Here is a 20,267-nt window from a genome sequence, read left to right as displayed (position 1 = left end):
TTTACAACTGAGCCAGTAGACCACCCCAAAGACTAACTCTCTCCCCCCCCCATCAAAACAAACCGTAACAACAATAATCGGGTCCAGCCACACTACTACCACCACAGACGATCTCCCCCCGACCTCCTCATTGTCCGCTCCGTCATCGTTGCCCGTTCTTGCATCGCGGCCAATTCACTCCCTTCAAACGGGAATTTTCAAACCTCCAACATTCCTGATCACCTCCCCCTCCTCCATATGGTGGTCTGTGCCGTTGGGGCATTCTTCTGAATCATTGCCCGCAATGTTCAAGGCCCTCTTGGGCGGGAGCCGGTCGGCGTCCAGCTCGGATGTCCGCAGCACAACCAGCTCCGGGTCGAAGCTCGTCCGTCGCAAGACCGATTCCAAGTCAACATCAAGCCGCAAGTCCTCACGGGGTGACGACCGTGATCGTGGCTTGGGTGATCTGTCGGCCTATCCGGGTGCCTCGACAGGCTCACGGCGCGGGCCAGTGAGTGTCGCTGGCGAGTCTGTCGCATCATCCTACATCACTGCCGAGCCCGATCCAATCGATGACTACGATCGGACCACCCACGAAGGCAACCGCAGACACAGAGATGGTGATCGTGACAGCAAGACTGGCCGACGCCGGGATCGCGATCGCTCCGGGAGTCGCGACCGAGATCGAAAGCGCTCCAGTCGCCGCAATGTAGACGATCTATATGAAGAAGAGCTGATCCGAGAGCGCCAACGCCGATACCCTGAGCGCGATTATCGTGAACGGAGTCGCACGTACTCGGGGGATCACTATGCGCCGCACACTTCCACCGCCATGCCGTCCAGCGCCCCAGGTGCCCAATTCCCTGTTGATACGGCGGCGCAACACTTTCCCTCGTATGCCAGCCCTGCTCATCACCCTGTGACCACCTCAGCGGATCATCCTTTGGACGGAAACGCGGTTTCGCCGTCCTACGACCCGCATGTGCAGCAGCAGTTCCCTGGTCAGTTTCCGTCCGGAACCGCGCAACCTTATTACCCGCCCAGCAACCCAGCAGGAGCCGCGGCAGACTACTATGGCGACCAGGGCCAGTCTGTGAATGATCAGCCAGGTGTTCGACCACAACAGCCTTCCGTCATTCCAAACAGTCAGACTCACTTAATGACTGCATCTGCGTCGGCCAATCCTCCACCTGAGCCTAGTAGTCTCGGACAAGTTGGCGCGGCGGCCGCTTACTTCACTGATGATACCCCACATGGCGCATCGCAACCCATTCCGCCGGCTGCGTCGTCATCGAAACCTCCTAAGCCTGACAAGCCCTCGATACCCTCTAAGCTAACGAGACCTCAGTCTTCAAGCGCGATCCCGACTGCAGCTGCCCTCGCCGCGGCAGGCGCTGTTGGCTATGGGATAGGCGAGCACGAGGAGTCGCAGGCAGCAGCAGCTTACCAAAATGATACACACTCCTCAGCTTCTTTCTATCAATCACACCATAATACGCAGCAGGGACAGTCAAGCTCAAGCAGACCTCCGAAGCCCCAGTCTCATTCCAATTCCTATTCCCATTCTCATGGCATTGGAAATGGAGTAGGGATGGCTGCAGCAGGCGCAGCAGCAGGCTACCTGATTGGTCATCATCATGATTCTTCCAGCCCAACGCACTCGTCGCATTTACCGCATTACCACCAAGAGCACGCTGCGCTGCATGGGTCAAATCATGGGCACCCCATGGCCCCGAGTGGCGCTGGCGCTGCTGGTGCAGGAGCTTATTCTTCGTGCGAGGTTCAGAGCCCAGGATTCTATCCTGCAAGCTCACTTGCAATGCAACACCGACACAAGGACCCGCTGACGAAATTCGTGGACTTCTGGCGGGATCCAGAGGGAGTTGGTCGATTTGAAGACTACACGGAAACGATCGGCGTGTGCAAGTACTGTTTTGAACCTGGAACAAGCTCTGTCAATGCTCCGCGCAAGCACAATTATCGACCACGCCGCCACTCGGCCGATCATTACAGCAGCAGCGGCTCGTCCCGAGTCAACAAACTCAGCCGCTACCAATCTTCGGACGACGAGCGGAATAGTCGAAAGAACTCATCGAAGAAGTCTTCCTCCTGGCTCCCAGGGATGCTTGCGGGCTATGCAGCAAAGTCCATCTTCACAGGAAAGGAGTTCGATGACTCCTACAGTGTGCGTTCTAGCGAAAAATCAAAGTATCGTGATTCACAGTACTATCGCGAGGAAGATCGGAGGAGCTCTACTTCGCGGGGTGTAGTCCGTCGTTCTGGTCGCTCATCTTCAGGGGAGCGTCATTACGATAGCAACTACAGACGAAGAAGGAATTCTCCATCACGCTCACGATCACGCTCACACTCCCAGTCCCGATCCTCATCCCGTTCCGGTCGCCATTCCATTGTTAAAGAAGCCGCCCTTGGTGCAGCAGTCGGCGGCACAGCCATGGCGTTGGCGACGCACCATCGAGACCGAAGTCGCTCGCCTGCTCGTACTCGACGCCGCAAGGATTCCTCATCTAGTACATCTATTCTGGATGTGTCGCGGTCTTCTCCAAAATCCAGTGGAGGATTTACTTCCTTCTTCACCTCAACATCGGAGAACCGTAAGAAAGAGAAGCAGAAGCGGAGGTCAAAGAAGACAAAGGGTTTTTTCTCCTTCAATGGCTCATCCTCGTCCTCGCTTGATGCCGATCTCGCCTTTGGCACTGGTTTTGCCAAGAAGCCCGGCAAGCTGCAAAAACAGAACAAGAAGAGTAAGAAGGACAAAGACCTCAATGCAACTCTTCTCGGCTTAGGAGCGACTGCTACTGCTCTCGCAGCTTCTTCTCATGGTCGGAGTGGGCGCAACAAGAGTCAGATTCTGAGCGCCAGAGATACTCGAAAATCTCGTCATAGTCCTGCTGGATCAGGCGATGACGACGAATGGGTTGATGCTGAATCCGAAGAACATTCATCTTCAAGCATTAGCTCGGCTTTGGCATTTGGGGCCAGCAGCACCTCATCTGGCTCCGAATCGAACGGCAGTGGGGGCTGGAGATGGGGCTGGCGTAGTAAGAAGGATAAGAAGAAGAAGCAGGACAAGGAGAAGAAATCGTCTCACACAGATGCAATTCTAGCAGCTGGAGCCGGCGCCCTGGGTAGTGCCGCGATCGCTTCTGTCGCTCGCCGCCAGGATAGCCGTCCTCCGAGCGAGGCAAGTCTTCAACAGGTCTATCCGATCCCGACTTCTGACCCTACTCGCTTTGATGTTGCCCACATCTCACCCTCTGTTGTGTCGGATGGTCGGACTCCACTGGTCCGTCCTGGCTCGATTCCTCTTCAGCAACCCCAGCCCTACACACCAGTTTCTCAAGCAGTCTATTCCACCCACGGCGCGCTTCCCGGGTCCATTCCTGCATATAGTCCCGCCAGTGTTCCGCCAATTTTTGCCAACGACTACATGCAGTACCATGGACAGACCCAGAGCTTGAGACATGTTGGTCACGCCCATGATGACAGTCGCGGCTACAAAAGCCTGGCTTTGCGTAATAGGCCGCATCGGAGCGACTCCTCACCTGTCTTCCCAACGCAAGAGTTCTCAATGACCGCCCCTAAGCGTCGATCCACTGCACGAGATCAGGCATCCGTCACGTTCGATTTGACCGAGGAGCAGGCCGAGCGCGAGCGACGACTCGACCGCCGCAATCGAGAACCACGTGAGCATATTCGCGATGAGCCCGTGCAACTCATCGACCGGGAGGCCGAACTGGACCGCAAAGATCGAGAGTGGGCAGAACGTCGAGAGCGCCGTGATCGACGTGGCTACGATGAAGAGGAGAGGCGTCAAAGAGATCATGACAAGGATCTTGATTCATCTGCCTGGGCCGAGGCCGCCGCTATTGGAGCTATTGGTGGTGCTCTGATTGGATCGATGAATTTCTCTCGTCGAAAGGAAGACGATGATTACTCTGAAACGAGCTCTCGTCGCCACGATCGCCGGGCCGAGCGTCGTGCCGAACGGCGAAGCGATTCCTCTGTGCTGTCGCGCTCTGAATTTTCGGAGCCATACTATGGGTCCAAGCGATCTGATGAAGAGCAAGAAGATCGAGCGATTGAAGATAACCACGACGTCGCAACCTCGCCCGTAAGATCCTCCAACTCGAAGCCCGTCTATGAAGACTATGCAGACTTCTTCGCTCCCGACGAGATTCGTCCCAATAAACACCACAGCCGAGATACTCCCGAACATGAACCCGTCGAGCCTCGCGTGATCGAAGCCGTCCCGTCGCCTGAACGTGAAAAGAACAACGATGAACCCCGCAGTGATCTTCCGCAATTCGCTCGAGAGCCATATGAGGGGCGCGATCTTCCCTGGTCTGTTCCTCGCTTGCATTTCATCGACCCCACGCCACCTCATAGTATCAATGGTTCGACTCGCGAAAGCAAATCACCAGTCATTCCCGTCAGTTCAATCGAGACAATCGAAGAGGAAGTGGAGCCTAATCAAAGCGAATCCCGCGACAAGTATGACCGGGAGATCGAGTATGAAGCTCGATCTGAACCACGACATGACACGTACGATAATGACGACTTCGACCCCAGTGCCCACCCGGTACAAAAGCGTGACCGGTCATCTACGGGATCACGAGTCTCATGGGGTCCTCACCAAACCCATGAGTATGAAATCCCATCCTCTTCAGAACATGATCCGCAATCGCCCACTGAAGAAGCGTTCAGAGATCTCGTGACCCCAGAACAGCTTTCTGGAGGGATTGATAATCCACACGGCAAGTCAGGTTTTGGTGACGACATTGAATTTGCAGCGATTGCCGCCGCGGGCGCGCAAGCCGCGGGCTTCGACCCCTCAGTCGTGATCAATGATCCCAAATATCACACCCGTACCTCGCCTCCTGGCTCTGAAGACGAGGGTGTGTACTCAAGAGGGTCGAAATGGCCTACCACATCATCGGCAGAACGCCATCATAGAGATCTAGAAGATGATCGGGGCACTCGCGAGTGGAGCAGATCTCGAGATCGACAACCTTCAGTTGAAGAAGTCCCCGAGGAGGAAGACCGTCCGGAGAAGGTGTCGACATTTGTGCACCTGGACGACCCCAGCACGGAGCAGCCTGAAAGTCACCCATCTACTTCTGAAGCAACCGAGAAATCTCAGAGTAAGGCCTCGCGAGCCGAGTCACCTGACAATGATGCATTTTCAATGCCTGGTGGCTTTGATGACGGAGAGTTGTCGCGAGACCTACCCAAAGATGACATGCGCTCGGTAGTATCTGCGCCGCTGGAACGTGAAAGTGCCAAGCAGAAACCAAAAAAGACTCCTCGCACTAGCATCGACTTCGAGACGCTCCGTTATATTCCCTCGCATGAGCAAAAAATCGTTCTGCCGCTCGAAATTACGGAAGAGCACAAGGAATCTCGAAGAAGCGAGGACCAAGATCTTTCATTCTCCCGAGATAAGGCAAACTCCGCCGTGAACGATGCGCCTCTTGATGATGACAATGACTTTGTCTCTGTGAATCAAGAGGACCTTGATCAGACCCCGCGTCGCAAACACCGCCAACGCTCCTCGCGTGACAGAGACTTCGACGATGCCGCCTCCAATCTCTCTTCACCCGGGCCCATCTACACCGAAGATGCCGACAAATCTGAGCGTCGGCGTCATCGTTCAAAGCGCGAGAGCGATAATTTCTCTGTGGACGACGATGTGAGATCTGCTGTCACTCTGCCGGATACCGGTGACAAATCGGAGCGCCGAAAGCATCGACATCGTTCCTCTCGCGACCGAGACGACGATGCTGCCTCGGTCGTGTCTTCCCCCGCTGCTGTTTCATACGATGATGACGAGAAATCCGAGCGACGCAGGCGACGCTCCAAGCGCGAGAGTGACACGTTCTCAGTGGATGATGATGCCCGCTCCGCCATTACCTCCCTCGACGACCCTGAAAAGTCGGAGCGTCGAAAGCACCGCCATCGCTCATCAAAGGATAGAGATCTCGATGACAACGCTTCAGTCAGCTCGTCTCCTGCCAGAATCGACGAGACCCGAGAGAAGCGCCGGAGCAATGATGGCAAGGATGAAAAGGAGAAAGACAAGAGCGGCAGCTTCCTTCGCAGTCTCTTCGGGTCTCGTGTTTCTGCCCCCGAAGAACGCGAACGCACTCGATCTAACCAGTCCTCCCGATCTTCTTCCTTGGAGAAGAAGCCATCCCGTGATGCTGTCTCCGAAACCGGTGTCGACGATGAGAGACGCCGCCGTAAGAAGCGTTCGTCTCGGCACCGTAGCTCCAGTCGTGGTGATCAGTTGAAGGACGATGCTTCGGACCAGGAGGGCAGCACCAAAGGTGACGTAAACCTGGAAGACTATAGACTACGGCGACAGGAAAAGGAGGAACGACGCCGACAAAGATATGGCGACATTGTTGAGTCCGGCAAGCGTCGAGACTCTGATAAGGTATAGCCTCTAATTTTTTTTTCCTTGTGACTTATTTGTATGTGATGTGACCCCAATGTTGTACGCTGTTATGTGCGATGTAGTTTTGTTGTTACCCATGCTTTTCTCCTTCAGTTCTTCAGTGCTTCCCTGTCTCTCAAACCACATCTTTTGTTTCTTTGAACAAGACTCGATTTTGCCCATCTCAATGTTCCCCTTTTTAAAATCCACGAGAGAGAAATCAATGCTAAGCGTTTTTCTGGTATTACTCCATGTGCAGGACGAAGAAACTTCCAATTCCAACCTTAAGTCAGACAGCCACGGACAGCCTTCGTTAGCAGACAGCCCTGAATTATCAGCCGATACTGAACGCAATGAGCGTGACTCCTCAGGTCTGGCAGCAGCTATCACAGGCGCAGTCACTGCCACAGGTGGAATGATATTGGCAGACAAAGTCCTTCATCAGCGTCCTAGAAGCCGTTCCACCTCGCCTCCTGGTACTGAGCGTGCTCTTGGGCTGGAACACAAGTCTCACAGTAGACCCTCGTCTCCACGAATGGCCGGTGATCTAGATCAATCACTTACACGTCGTCGCGCATCCATGGCCCGTTCAGTCACGGAGTCGCCCACCGCGGTACCGCTGCACTTCCGACGACCACCGACATCGCCCGGCTTGTCTCGCGCTGTATCTGTTCCCCCCTCCGCGACAGGAAGGGACTCCCCCACATCGGCGTCACCAACCCAGACACGACACCGCCGGCCTAATTCCGTGGAATTCAGGACATCACGCGAGATCCGACCCCTTTGGCTCGTCGACCGCTACGGCACTTCAAAGGGCGATCTTGTCGAGCCAGGTGAAGACTTGCCCTCTCTTCCATCTAGCAAGAGTTCGTCTCGATCTCCATCTTTTGATAATCTCCAGTCTTTGCAGGATGATGGCATGCACAGCTGGGAGCCTCGGGATGATACAGCACCTTCGATGATGCAGGGTCGAAAACCGAGTCTGACGATTTCGACTTCTCGTGCCAATGATCATGTAGAGGGGGATTTGCTGGACTCGCAGCAAGCTACGCCTACTGCTGGCGATTTCGGTGGTACCTCTCCGGGTGTCAAGAAGAGCAAGCCAACGTACGAATTCCACTCTCCGTCCGAACTACTCCAGAATCCGGAGATGTTCCCGGAGGTACCCGCACCTTCACTTTTGGAGAATCTTCCTTCCGCCGAGGGATCAGTCGCCGGAGATAAAGATGTCGATGAGCCACAGCTTACAACTGACGAGGTCGAGCCACCCCAGGCAAATCAATCCAGCGAGGGGGTTGGATTCGCCAATGTGGCTGACGCCGCTGTGTCAGCTGCTGTCGAAGATCACGACCAGCCGATTGCTTCAACATCGGGTGATGCAGTGTCGCAGAACATCCAGGAAGAACCTCGACCTAGGCAAGATCCCGAAAGATCGATCGAAACGGCACCTCATATTGCCGGCTTTGCTAGCCTGGTGAGCGCTGCTGTCGCTGCGAAGGACAGCAACGAGAGAAGTCTCGAGGAGAGCGTGGGTGAGCCAGGCACTGCTATCGAGGAGCCCGATTCTAAGCTCCCAAACATCGAATCACTGTCTAAGCCCGAGTCTGATCCCGTTGGAGAGCAGCTTCCTGAGACCACGGGCACAGTTACTCAGCCCCTCGAGCCCGCGACAACCGAGTCGGCAATTCAAGAGCCTAATAGCCTACAACAGGAGCCTTCAGCGGTGATCGAGACTGTTGTGACCCAAGAGCCGTCGACTGCATCTTCGTCAAAGAAGAAAAAGAAGAAGAAGGGTAAGAAGGGCCAGAGCGCAGTCGAGTCCGAACCTGCCGTTGAGCCTGAAGAACAATCGATTGCTGAGCCCGCACCTTCTGCGCCCACAACAGTAAATGAGTTACCCGATAATGGCAGTCAGATGCCTGAAGCCAATGCTGTTGTGACTCCCGAGAACAATGAAGTTCCCACGTCTGAAAGTGCTGTGTTGCCTGCCGAGCCCTCACGGGACATCACTTCAGACTTGCCAGATCCAACAGCTGACTCAACAGACCCACCGATGCCTGAAGCGCGGGCTCCAGCTGAGACGACAGAAGTACCAGAGCCCACGATCGATGCCACGATTGATCCTGTGACCCTACCGGAGTCAGCTCAAGACACTCCCGTGGATACGGTTGAGCCTGAAAGCAACCTGACACCGGCGCAGAAGCGCAAGGCCAAGAAAGCGGCGAAGAAGAAGGGCAAGAACTCTATTGCTTCTGAGACAACCGAAGCCGCGGCTGAGGAAATCAAGCCTTCTCAGGATTCACTTGAACCGAATACCCAAGCAGTCGAAGCAGTCCCCGAAATCGAGGCCAGCGTACCGCAGCCTGCGAGTGAACTCGACACGGAAAAGACATTCGAATATGATGAGGCTGTGACGACACCCGCCGAATCGGCAGCCCGTGATGCTGAGCAGATCGAGAACATTGTGGATACCGATCAGCTTGAACCGTCTCAAGACTTAAGTGAAGTTGCTGAAGAGCTGCCAAAAGACGTCGAGGTTCCTCTTGCGCCTCTGCTTCCCGAGGAAGTGGTAGGTCAGGCCGAGACGACTGATCCTGCCCGACAGAGCGATGAAACAGCCCTTGATGGTCCTATTGATGGCACACAGGCGGAAGAAGCTCGGCCAGAAACTATCGAGTCTGAACAGACTGTTGACCGTGTCATTGAAGCTGAAGATGCACCTGTACCTGTGGAGCAAACCGATGACCAAATCCTCCAGGACTCCATTGCAGCACCATCTGAATTCGTCGAGGAATTCCAGAATCCCCAAAGCGACGTCCCCATCGACACCGCCGCTGATAGAGCAGAGCCTAAGATCAACGAAACCTCTACTGAGCAAGAAGTTCCCTTGACCGCCGCCCAAAAAAAGAAGGCAAAGAAAGACAAGAAAAAGCGGAAGTCAGCGGGAGTCGATGAGAACGCTCCTGCTTCGTCCCTCGAGACTGGCTCCGAGACGGTGCCTGCTGAACAGACTCCCGCCGATGCAGGCTCAATCACCGAGCCAGCAGTATCCACGGAGCAGATTAATGTTGAGACCCCGGCAGAAGACCAGGCTTCTCCTGTCAGCGATAAGGAGAGGACGTTACCAGGACCTGAAGGCGAAGCTGCGAAGGAAGAACCACCCGCCTTAGCCATCGACGACCCTGTTGCTCAATCACAATCAGAAACACGGGAAGTGCCTCAATATGACGAAGCACCAGCTGCAGAGTCTACTGAAACAACGAAACCCACTTTTGAGACCGAAGAGCAGTCTGTTCCCGAAGTCAACCCGGAAGCGCAACCAGAAGCCGAGCCTGTGGCTGACGCCGACGCCGACGCCGAACCCGAAGCCAAGCTTACACCAGCGCAGAAGAAGAAGGCTAAGAAGGACAAGAAAAAGAAGCAGAAACAAACCTCAACGCCTTCGAATGATATCGAGGAGCCTGTTCAGACCGGAGAAGAAACGCAGTCTGAAAATATTCTAGGAGAGCCTGTCCCCGTTGCAGACAAGGAAAAGAACCTTGTCGAGCCTGCAGCTGAAGCTACCAAAGAAGATCCTGTCCCAGTTGAGGATGAACCGATTGGGGATACGCGAACCGGCTTGACCGAAGTCATTGGCGATGGAATGGCTCCAGCTTCAGAGGCTGCTGAAGCCACGGAGTCTGTACAGGTCCCGGAGGTGACGGAGGTGGCACAGCCAGCGGAGACAACAGAGTCCGCAGAGGCCACTCAGCCTGGCGAGACTACTCAACCCACCGAGATAATCGAGTCCACAGGGCCTATTACGACCACGGAGCCTACCGAAGCGATTGAGAGTACAGAAGTCATCGAACCGACCGAGATTTTCGAGCCTGCAGAGGTGACCCAACCCGCTGAGGTTGTGGAGCCCATTGAGATCACGGAGCCTACTGAAGCCACTGAGACTACGGAGGTCATCGAAACGGCCGAGACTGTTGAGCCTGCAAAGGCGTCTCAACTCGCTGAGGTTGTGGAGCCCATTGAGATCACGGAGGTAACGGAGCCTGTCAATCTTTCAGAGACCGCAGAAAGCATACAGCCTACAGAGCCTGCTGCAGAAATCGCTGATCAGCCCATTGCTGAGATTATCCAGGAGTCGAAAGCTGCACCTGAGGCTGAGACTCCGCATACTCCGGCACAAAAGAAGAAGGCCAAGAAAGACAAGAAAAAGAAGCAAAAGCAGGCAGAGGCACCTTCAGACCTTGAGATCAAGTCTGTTGACCCAGAAAGCGCAGAATTGCAGCCAAATGAAGCAGCGGATGCTCCCCTTCATCCACGTGAGACTGTTGAGCCTTCGAAAGAGGAAGACCTGGTTGCAGAAGTGGACACTCCAGCTGGACCTGCCGCGCCAGTCGAAGCCTCAGTTGATCCCGAGTGGCCAAGTGAGGTGCCGAGAGATGGCAAGGCTTCCTCTCCGCTCGACGATACGATAACTGGTGCCGGAACGGTCGAGGATACGCGGGTTGGTGCTGGTATGCCTGACGAGCCAAAGGAAGATATTCTGCCTTCAGCTTCTGCGCACAACCCCGAGCCCGAGACTGTTGCTTCTGAGACTCGTGTCACAATTGACCCGGCAGTTGAGACAACTGCCAATGCAGATCTGCCTGGACCAGCGCAGACCACAGAGGAGTCTCAAGCCCCAATGACGGCAGCTGAAAAGAGAAAAGCTAAGAAGGCAAAGAAGAAGAAGCAACAACAAGAGAACAAAGAGCCTGAATCACCTTTCACGGAAGCTGCGGATCCTCTGGATTCTCAAGAAGTTGAGCCTAGAGCTCAATCGCAATCCGAGCAGCCGGAGGAGCCCTTTACAAGTGATACTGCCGGCCCTTCTGATGCACATGAGTCTCTCGAACAGAGCAAAGACGCGTCTCAGTCTGAAACTCCTGCAAATGAATCTGAACCTGCCCATCAAGAAGATGTCCCCACGGAGACCCTGATGGCCGAGGATGCAACTCAGGCCTCTCCGGATGCAGCAGCGCCTATATTCGGAGAAGATGCCGCTGAGACTGATGAAAGTACGAAGGATCTCAAGACAAACGGCGAGGCTTCTTCAGAAGAGCCTTTGAGTCTCATTCATGATGCCACCCTAGAAGATAAGGAACCTCAGACTCTTCTCGCGGAGGAGCCTCCAGCTGCGGTGGAAGTCCCTCTCACCGCGGCACAGAAGAAGAAGGCAAAGAAGGACAAAAATAAGCAGGAAAAGAAGCTGTCATTGCAGGCCGACGAACAGGACTCACCTGCGAGTGACATTCCTCCCATTGAGCAGTCTGAGGTGACAGAAGAAGCAAATGCCACGCCGGAGGTGAATGTTCCTGAGGTAGACCCAACTACTGAAGGCAGTGTTCCAGCGGAGGTAGTAGCTTCTCAAGGCGAGACGCTACCGGCTGTCACAGCAGATGTCCCTGCAGAAGCCCAGACTGAAGAAGCCAAAGATACAGCAGCCGAAGAGCCCGCAATTCCTGAGCTCGATGCTGAGCCAACCGTTGAGACCACTGATGTCTCGCCTCCAGAGGACACAGATGCTGCAACGCAGTCGGCTGAAATTAGCGAGCCAATTGAGAAGAGCGAGCAGGACAGTGTCTTGCCCAACGCCTCATCAGAGCCTCCGGCGGCCCAGCCTCCAAGCGACGCGGACCCTGCTATTTATTTACTTGATTCATGTTCACCTACAGCTCCCGAGGATGCGGATACAATTTCGGCACCAGAGGCAAAAGAGCCACCATCCGAGCCTGAAGTCCAAGCACAACCTGAACCAATTGAAGCTGTCACGCCAACAACAAAGAAGGAGAAGAAAAAGAAGAAGAAGAAGGGCAAGTCCTCTTCTGTCGACGAAGAATCACAATCTCAGGCGGCCAATGGAGAAGATGACCTACAGCTGGGTGATGATGCCAATGTTGTCACAGCGCAGCCGGTCCAAGTTACCTCGTCAGACGATGCCCCGGTAACTTACTCTGACAAGCCTGTCATTTCTGACGAACCCCTTCTCAACAATGAGGACTCAGCACTATCAGCGGCCGCCGAACCTGAAGCCACAATCACTGAATTCTCGGAACCTGCAGCTGAAATTGTCGAACTCAAGCAAAGTGCCGAAGACCAGCCTACGACGACCACAGAGCCCCTCCTCAACAATGAGAATTCAACACCCTCCGCTCTCGCCGAACCCGAGGCCACAATCACCGAATTCTCGGAATCCATAGCTGATATTGGGCAACCCGAGTCAAGTGCAGAGGTCCAGTTTACGACGACTACAGAGCTCCCCCATGAAGGTTTTGGCACAAATGACGCAAGCCTCCAGGATCAAGACAGGGAGGACGCGAAAGACTCCATTGAGAAAGCAGAGACAGAAGCGCCAATGACTGCCGCACAGAAGCGCAAAGCCAAGAAAGACAAGAAGAAGCGCAAGTCGGTGGCGGTTGAAGAGGCATCTACCGGTGATCAAGCGGATTCTCAACTTGAGATGGAGCAAGCTCCCAATGCTGAATCAAGCGAAGCTCAAGATGATACAACAGGTCAGGCTGCTGTTGACCAAGAAGCCGGTGAAGCTGAAAAGGTAGCAGAGGTTCATGCTTCAGAGACTGTTTCTGGTCATGATTCTACCTTCGGGACGATTGCAACGGACTCAGCATCGCCTTCTGCAGAGCCACCTCTTCTGGAAGTGATAGACGAGGGCGTCACAGCACAACCCGATACTGTCAGTGAACCAAAAGAATATTCATTGCCAGAACCAGGGGGTGAGGAGCCCGAACCGCCCAAGAGCGAAAATCATCTCGAGACAGTCAGCGACGCCACCAATATTGTCGATGATTCACCCAAGACAAGCGAGGAAGCCCATTCTCGACTGGACAACGCCCTCCCTGAATCTCCAGCCGACGATGGCTTGTCAGCGAAGGAGCGTCGCAAACTGAAGAAAAAAGAGAAGAAGAAATCCAAATCTGCAGACCCTGGAGAGGACGCATCTTCTCCAATTTTGCCCGCGAAAGATATTGATGTAGGACCAGAACAATCTCAACCGAAGCCCGTCATGGTTTCGACGACTCAGGAGCCGACGACGGACCAAAACAATGCCAACGACGGGCAAACGAGTGATTCGCTCAATATCGATCAGATTGGCGAGGTCCAAGAAGCTGATGAAGCTCTGCAGCCATCGGAAAGTCATGTACTTGACCCAGAGACGAGCTCTGCAGCAGTAGCAGAACAACCCACAGCTTCTGAGCAAGCCGATGTGCATCTAAAAGAGCCATCACCAATTGTCGAGTCGCTTGGGCAAACTGCGGAGCAAACGACCGATGAGCCTTCTCTCACCGCGAAAGAGAAGCGAAAACTCAAAAAGAAAGAGAAAAAGCGGCAATCGAAAGCTCTTGATCCTGACGACGTTCCCCCTTCTAGTCCCGTTGCGGAACCTCAATATGCCCCTCATGAATCAAAGCAACCAGATGAGACCGAATTTTCATCACGGGATATTGCTGAGCCCGTGACGGCAAGCTCGCCTGCGGAGAAAGACGGTAAAGAACTTCAGTCCCACGACAAGGAAGCGCCCGTGACGCCGGAAAATGAATTGGCTTCGACTGATGAGTTCTTGTCTTCGCAGGTAGAGCAGCCGCAGCCAGAGGCTGAATCTTTCGATGAGGTTGCCCGGCCAGAGATTATGGGGGTCACTGAAGCCGAAGAAAAAAGAGAAGATGTGCAGCAAGACGAGGACACTCATTCATTTGCCCAGCAGTCCGAGCATCAACAGTCCGGAGAAGGGGAGATTGCGGAGAATGATGTGAGCTTGTTCAAGGAGGAGGGTGCTTTAAACTCGGAGACTCCAGTGTCTACAGAGGAGAACGTGCGCGAAGAGAGCGCTCAAGCGCAACCCGCGATCACTGTCGAAGAGGAGCTTCCGGCTGAGACACAAGCTGCCGATGTTGCACGGGTAGAACATGTCGAAGAGCCTGCATTGTCCAAGAAGCAAAAGAAGAAGGACAAGAAAAAGAACAACAATAAGGCCCAAGCCCCGGACGAAGACTCTATTCCCACAACGCCGTCGATGTCTTTGGTTGCTGAAGCACAATCTGAACCTATCCCAGAGCACATTGAAGAGTCCTCTCCACACCCAGCAGTCGAGCAAAGCCCGGTCGTTGAGCAACATTCAACAGCTGCACCCATGCACTCATCAGATCGGGCGCTTGAGGATAAAGAAAATGACAAAGCCACTGAGGCATTGCAAACAAATCAGACAGCGGATGAGGACAGAGATCCACCAGGAACAGATCAGGTCGCTTTCCAGACCGAGCCACCAGCTGGGGAGCTACCCTCGACCGAACGATCGATCGAGGCAGACAAGGAGATGAATTTTGAAGACTTGCCTAGTCAGCAAGATGAAAAGGAGGAGGCATCTGAAAACTCAAAGCACGAATATGATCAGCCAGTGGTGCCTGATGGTTCGACCCTCCTGTATCATTCTCAGGGCGAGGATGCAGTTGCCAAGCAAGACGAGATTCCGGCTGAGCCTCCCAATGAGCATTTCACTGATACTGTACAACAAGACGAGCAAGCCGTGGAGATAAACCCGACTTCCAATGAGGAGATACAGCCGGAGATCTCAGAGGCCGCTATTGTATCCACGCCAGCTCCGCAAGGAAACGAACCGCAAGATACCGTGGCGGATCATACGAGTCTCGATGCATTTGACCAAGATGAGCGAGCTGTCCCAGAGCCCAGCGGATCTCCAGAAGTAGCTGAAGCACATTCTTCTGCAGGTGAGCAAGCAGCGGAAGCGGAGGCTCCTTCTAAGAAGAAGAAGTTGAGCAAGAAAGAAAAGAAGGCGTTGGCCGCTGCCGCTGCCGCTGCCGCTGCGGCGCTTGAAGCCGAGACAAGCACAATTGAACAGCCTCAGCCTGAGGTCCTGGCAGAGCCTGTCCCTCAAATGGAAACCTCTGACCAATTGCCAGATGACAACTCGAAGGACGAGCCTCCCCAAGCCATTGACTCTAGACTGATTGTCCAGATCCCCGAGAAGGAACACAAGATCGACAATGAAAAAACGCAAAATGAGTCAGGCTTTGAAGTTATTGAAGCGACAGCTCTTGGTGAGCTTGACTTGGAGAGACAGAATGTCGATGAAGCCAAGTCTGCTGAGCAAGCCCCTGTGGAGCTCGTCTTTGAAGATTCGGTACCCAAGTTGACGGTCCCCGAAGAGAGAACAGCCGAAGACATGGCGATCGACGCACCAATGCTGGAGAGGCCCGACGTTGAAATTCACGAACCAGCTTCCCAGGAGGTGATCAATTACCTTGTGGATTCTGCAGCGAAGCAAGATGAATTCGAAGAACCGCAAATCCATGAGGCAGCTGTCGAGGAGTCGCAACTACTCCAGTCGGTCACAGATGAACCAGCAGTGTCCGTTGAACACTTGGGATCCAGGGAGCCGCAAGTCAATGAAATGACCCAAGAGAAGCTGCATACTGAAGAGCCGACCATCACAGACTCGGTAATTGAGCCTTCCATGATCCAGGGATCACCTGCACCGGACCCTGCACTTGACCGTAAACTCTCGAAGAAAGAGAAACGCATGCTCAAGAAACAAGCCGAGGCAAATATTGACGGTGAGCCTCAACAGTCAGATGAGGCTCCCCCAGACCTAAGCGCAGCCACGCCAGCCGTGAAGGTATCCGATCCATATCTATCCAATCTGGCCGAAGTAACGGCCCTGAACGGTAATACGGAACCTGTTGGTCTGCTTACGGAGCCCCATAAGGAGGCAGAAGTCACCACGACCCAACAAACAGAGCCTGCGAGTGGCTACAGTCGCAGTGATGCTATTCCACCTACGGAAGATTCATCTATTGTTCCCACTGGCGAAAGCAATTTGGCAAAGAGTAAGTCATTGCGTTCGACTGAGTTGATCCTGCATGAAACTTCGTACTAAAAATTGATCGCAGACGCCGACTTGCTGCAAGAATCTATTCCAGTCCAAGACCCTCTAATAGAGAGGTCTGTGGAAGCGGAAGATGCACCCCTTTCAAAGAAACTGTCGAAGAAGCAGAAACGCAAAGCCAAGAAAAACACTGCGTCAGAGATATCGGAACAGAAATCCAATGATGTTGCCTCAAGTTCCACTACAGCCACGGCAATCGGGGACACTGACGCTGAGCAATCAAGAATCTTGGACAATGATGCCACTGCTCCTTCAACTGAGCCAGAGCAACCAAAACTCCAAGAGCAAAAGCAGCCGCAAGATATCACACGAGATGCTGATCCTGCGTCCCAGGGTTCCGAAAATACCTTTGGAAAAAATCCACCTGTTTCCGACTGGAGACCCGCAGATGCATCTTATCAAACCCCATCCGATGCTCAAGAGGTTGAGGTTGAGCCTGAGGTGATACCCTCTTTGCCACAAATCACCTCAGTGACAAACGCCGAACAGGCGAGTCGTGCTTCGGATACTATATCTCTCAATGAACAGGCCACTCAACAGGCGCCTCACCCGGCTACCGACATCAGCGACGAGACCAAGAACGTTCCCACAACGGCTGAGCTGGAGAAGAAGGGAGACGACGAAGAATGGCCCGTGATTGAATGGGGGGACGGCCAGGGTCACGAGGATGAACCATCGATTGAAAGGGCTCCCGAGCCTGAGAACGTGACCCCTATGCCTGAAGCTGAGACCATTGAGGAATTCGACGAATCTGCGATCCCGTCAGCCTTGCAAGAAGCTTGGACAGAGCCGCAGCAGGACTTGGCACAGAGTCAGGAGGAACTCTCACCCTCACCCCCGACTCTGTCAAAGAAAGACAAGAAAAAAGCCAAGAAGAACAAGCGCAAGTCGGAGCAGGCAGCAGCGCTTGGAGGTGATGGTCATGCTTCCGGCAATGACCCTGACCGAGCCCTAGAACCCGACAGCGACAATACTCAGAAAATTATCCAGACCTCAAAGGAGCCCGAGCTCGAGACCGAGGCGCCCGCTCGCACCACCACCCCTGGTGGCTCAAAGATAGCCAGTCTGTTCCCTGAGCTTGAGCGCAGTGGATTCCGTCGGTCGGCCTTGGACAAGGACGTGCTGTCGCCAAAAGACCAAGCCGAGGATGAGACCGTGCCAGCTATACAAATCGATCGCGACATAGCGATCTCGGTCTCGGAGGCACCCCAAGCGACCGCCAAATTGCATGAGAAGTTAAATTCAATTCCCGACGTTGATTCTCAAACCGAGCTCCAAGCCTCGACCGCTGCAGACGCTGCAAAACAGGCAAACGCAGGACATGTCCCTTCTCTACCAGAAGAGGTTGAACTTCAAGATGGTGGCACTTCTCCAGAACAGTTACCTCCTTTGATGGACCCCTCTCGGTCAATGAATGTTCTCGATACGACGTCGCCGCGCCGTCTATTGCCATCACAAATGGACAATGCGCCGGAATCGCCATGCGGATTGCGCCGAACGCCCTCAGTGATCCGTGGACGTCACCAGCAGACCCCCCGGATGTGGAATTTGGAGGAATCGAAGGAATCGTTCGATGCCACTCCCACTGCTTCTTCTTCGCCTCCTCGTTCCCTCTTCGGTGGACCTCGTGAGGAAGCCCACTCTCGACCCCGGACTCCGCTGGACCCCATTGCGGAGCAGCCAGGCGATGGACACACTCCAGCCCCAGGTCGTGGCGGGACTCCCCGTCTTGAAATGAAGCCCGAGCACGTTCTCCCCCGGCCTCACACACCTGTGCGAAAATTCACAGACAATGCTATTGCCAGAGAAGCATGGCCGACTCCCGAAAAAGACCGACTGGGTTCATCGCCCAGTCTCGATGATCTTTTGAAGGCGACTCAAAGCGGCGGTGAACCGAGTCCTGCCCTTACTCAAACCCCCGAACAGGGTATGCCGGTGTTGAAGCCAAGCAGCAGCAAGGGTAAGCTGCGGCGCACCAACCGCAGCACCAGCAGCGATCTGCGGGGCGCTAGCAAAGCGCTAGACTCTTCCCAGCCTTCGCCCAGTCTCGATCTCGCCCAACTTCCTTCCTCTTCCTCTTACGACCCCGTCACCGACAAGGGCAAACGTCCTTTACGAAATATGTCGGATGTCTATGTAAGTGTTTCATGACAATTCGAGTTCTTTCATTCAATGCCCTGTTTCCACTATGCGACCGACTGTTGTGTTTGTGTATACTAAGTCTTTTTTTAGGAGGGATGGGGCGAGACACCCAGCTCCCCGCGGTCGCCCAGCCGACCGCCTAGTGTGCGGCGCCGACGGAGCATGCAACACCTCCAAGAGATGGAGACTCGTCTCGATCAGCTCATCTCGGAAAATCGCTTGCTCATGTCAGCTCGCGATGAAGCTGAAGACAAATTGCGCAATGCCAGTGTCGCTCGACGAAAGAGCGATCGCGCTCTCAACTCCAGCGGTGCGGATTTGCGCGACAGAGAAGCCGAGGTGGAGCAGCTCAAGAACTCTGTGGAGTGGTTGCAACGGGAGATGAGCCGTCTGACCCAAGAAAATGAAGGTCTCACTGCCTCCAACGCCGCGCTTGCGGCCGCACATGCTGATGAGGTTATGAAAGTTCGCGAGACCTCCACACGAGAACTGGAAGACTTACGGTCGCAGCATGACACGCTGTCCACGCAAATGGACGCGCGTGTCAGACAAGAGATTGAATCGGCGCTCGCTCAAAAGGACGCTGAGCTGCGACGTCTTCGTGAAGAGCTAGAGGAAGCTCGCGACAAAGTCAAAGAGCTGCAACAGCAAATTGCCTCTTCTCTTCAGAATGATACGCTGGTATTCCGTGACGAGGATTACTTTGACGCTGCCTGCCAGAAGCTCTGTGGTCATGTCCAGCAGTGGGTCCTTCGCTTCTCCAAATACTCTGATCACCGCCGCTGCCGTGCTCTGAGCGAGCTCCGGGATGAAAAGATTGCCGACCGATTTGACAATGCCCTTCTCGACGGCTCCGATGCAGACACTTACCTATCCGATCGTGTTCGCCGTCGTGATGTGTTTATGTCGGTGGTCATGACCATGGTGTGGGAGTACATCTTCACCCGCTACCTCTTTGGCATGGACCGCGAGCAGCGCCAGAAACTCAAGTCCCTCGAGAAGCAACTCAGCGAAGTTGGTCCCCGTCGTGCTGTTCACCGATGGCGAGCAACAACCCTGACACTTCTCTCCAAACGCCCTGCATTCGCAGCCCAGCGTCAAAATGACACTGAAGCCGTCGCCCAGGAGATCTTCAGTACATTATCCCGTGTGCTTCCACCCCCGTCACAGGTCGAGGCCCAACTATTAGAGTCTTTGCGCAAGGTTCTACGTGTTGCTGTCAACCTCTCTCTGGAGATGCGTACGCAGCTTGCCGAGTTCATCATGCTGCCCCCACTGCAGCCCGAGTACGACACCAATGGCGACCTGGCTCGCCAAGTCTTCTTCAACGCGTCTCTGATGAATGAACGTAGTGGCGAGACTACCTCAAACGATGAGCTCGAGGCCCAACAAGCCGTCGTGCGTATCGTGCTCTTCCCCCTCGTTGTCAAAAAGGGCAACGACGTTGGCGAAGGCGACGACGAAGTGGTCGTCTGTCCCGCGCAGGTTCTTATCGCTCGTCCTGGCAAGGATAAGCGCGTTTCCAAGATGACTAGTGGTGACCGCATGTCCGTGGATGGGCGCTCGATTTACAGTGCTGCCCCTAGCATGGCCCCTCCCTCGGTGATGGACATGAGTAACGTGATCTGAGGCGTCACACTCAGATGCCGTTAGTCATTTTGTCTTTTTACTCTGTGGTCGAGTGGTCACTGCAAGTTTTTTACCGCTCCTCTTCCCTCTTGTTCCCACTCGTTG

The 20,267-nt window shown here is 54.3% G+C and overlaps 3 protein-coding genes across 3 annotated transcripts; all 3 read left to right on the top strand.

Annotated features, from left to right (window-relative positions):
• Nucleotides 1-283: 283 nt before the first annotated feature.
• Nucleotides 284-6,442, top strand: N7539_005355 (uncharacterized protein; the record flags this gene model as incomplete). The annotated part of the gene is made up of 1 exon (XM_056934957.1): nt 284-6,442. One exon carries the CDS (start codon nt 284-286, stop codon nt 6,440-6,442), a length of 6,159 nt encoding a protein of 2,052 aa, XP_056790151.1.
• Nucleotides 6,443-6,491: 49 nt separating this feature from the next.
• Nucleotides 6,492-18,542, top strand: N7539_005354 (uncharacterized protein; the record flags this gene model as incomplete). The annotated part of the gene is made up of 3 exons (XM_056934956.1): nt 6,492-6,496; nt 6,734-16,332; nt 16,444-18,542. 3 exons carry the CDS (start codon nt 6,492-6,494, stop codon nt 18,540-18,542), a joined length of 11,703 nt encoding a protein of 3,900 aa, XP_056790150.1.
• A 153-nt stretch (nt 18,543-18,695) lies between these two features.
• Nucleotides 18,696-20,162, top strand: N7539_005353 (uncharacterized protein; the record flags this gene model as incomplete). The annotated part of the gene is made up of 1 exon (XM_056934955.1): nt 18,696-20,162. The coding sequence occupies one exon, from the start codon at nt 18,696-18,698 to the stop codon at nt 20,160-20,162; it is 1,467 nt and encodes a 488-aa protein (XP_056790149.1).
• Nucleotides 20,163-20,267: the final 105 nt, after the last annotated feature.

Source organism: Penicillium diatomitis (assembly GCF_028827545.1).
Source record: "Penicillium diatomitis strain IBT 30728 chromosome Unknown utg000005l_segment0_segment0, whole genome shotgun sequence".
Taxonomy (NCBI): domain Eukaryota; kingdom Fungi; phylum Ascomycota; class Eurotiomycetes; order Eurotiales; family Aspergillaceae; genus Penicillium; species Penicillium diatomitis.
This window is presented reverse-complemented; position numbering and strand designations above follow the sequence as displayed.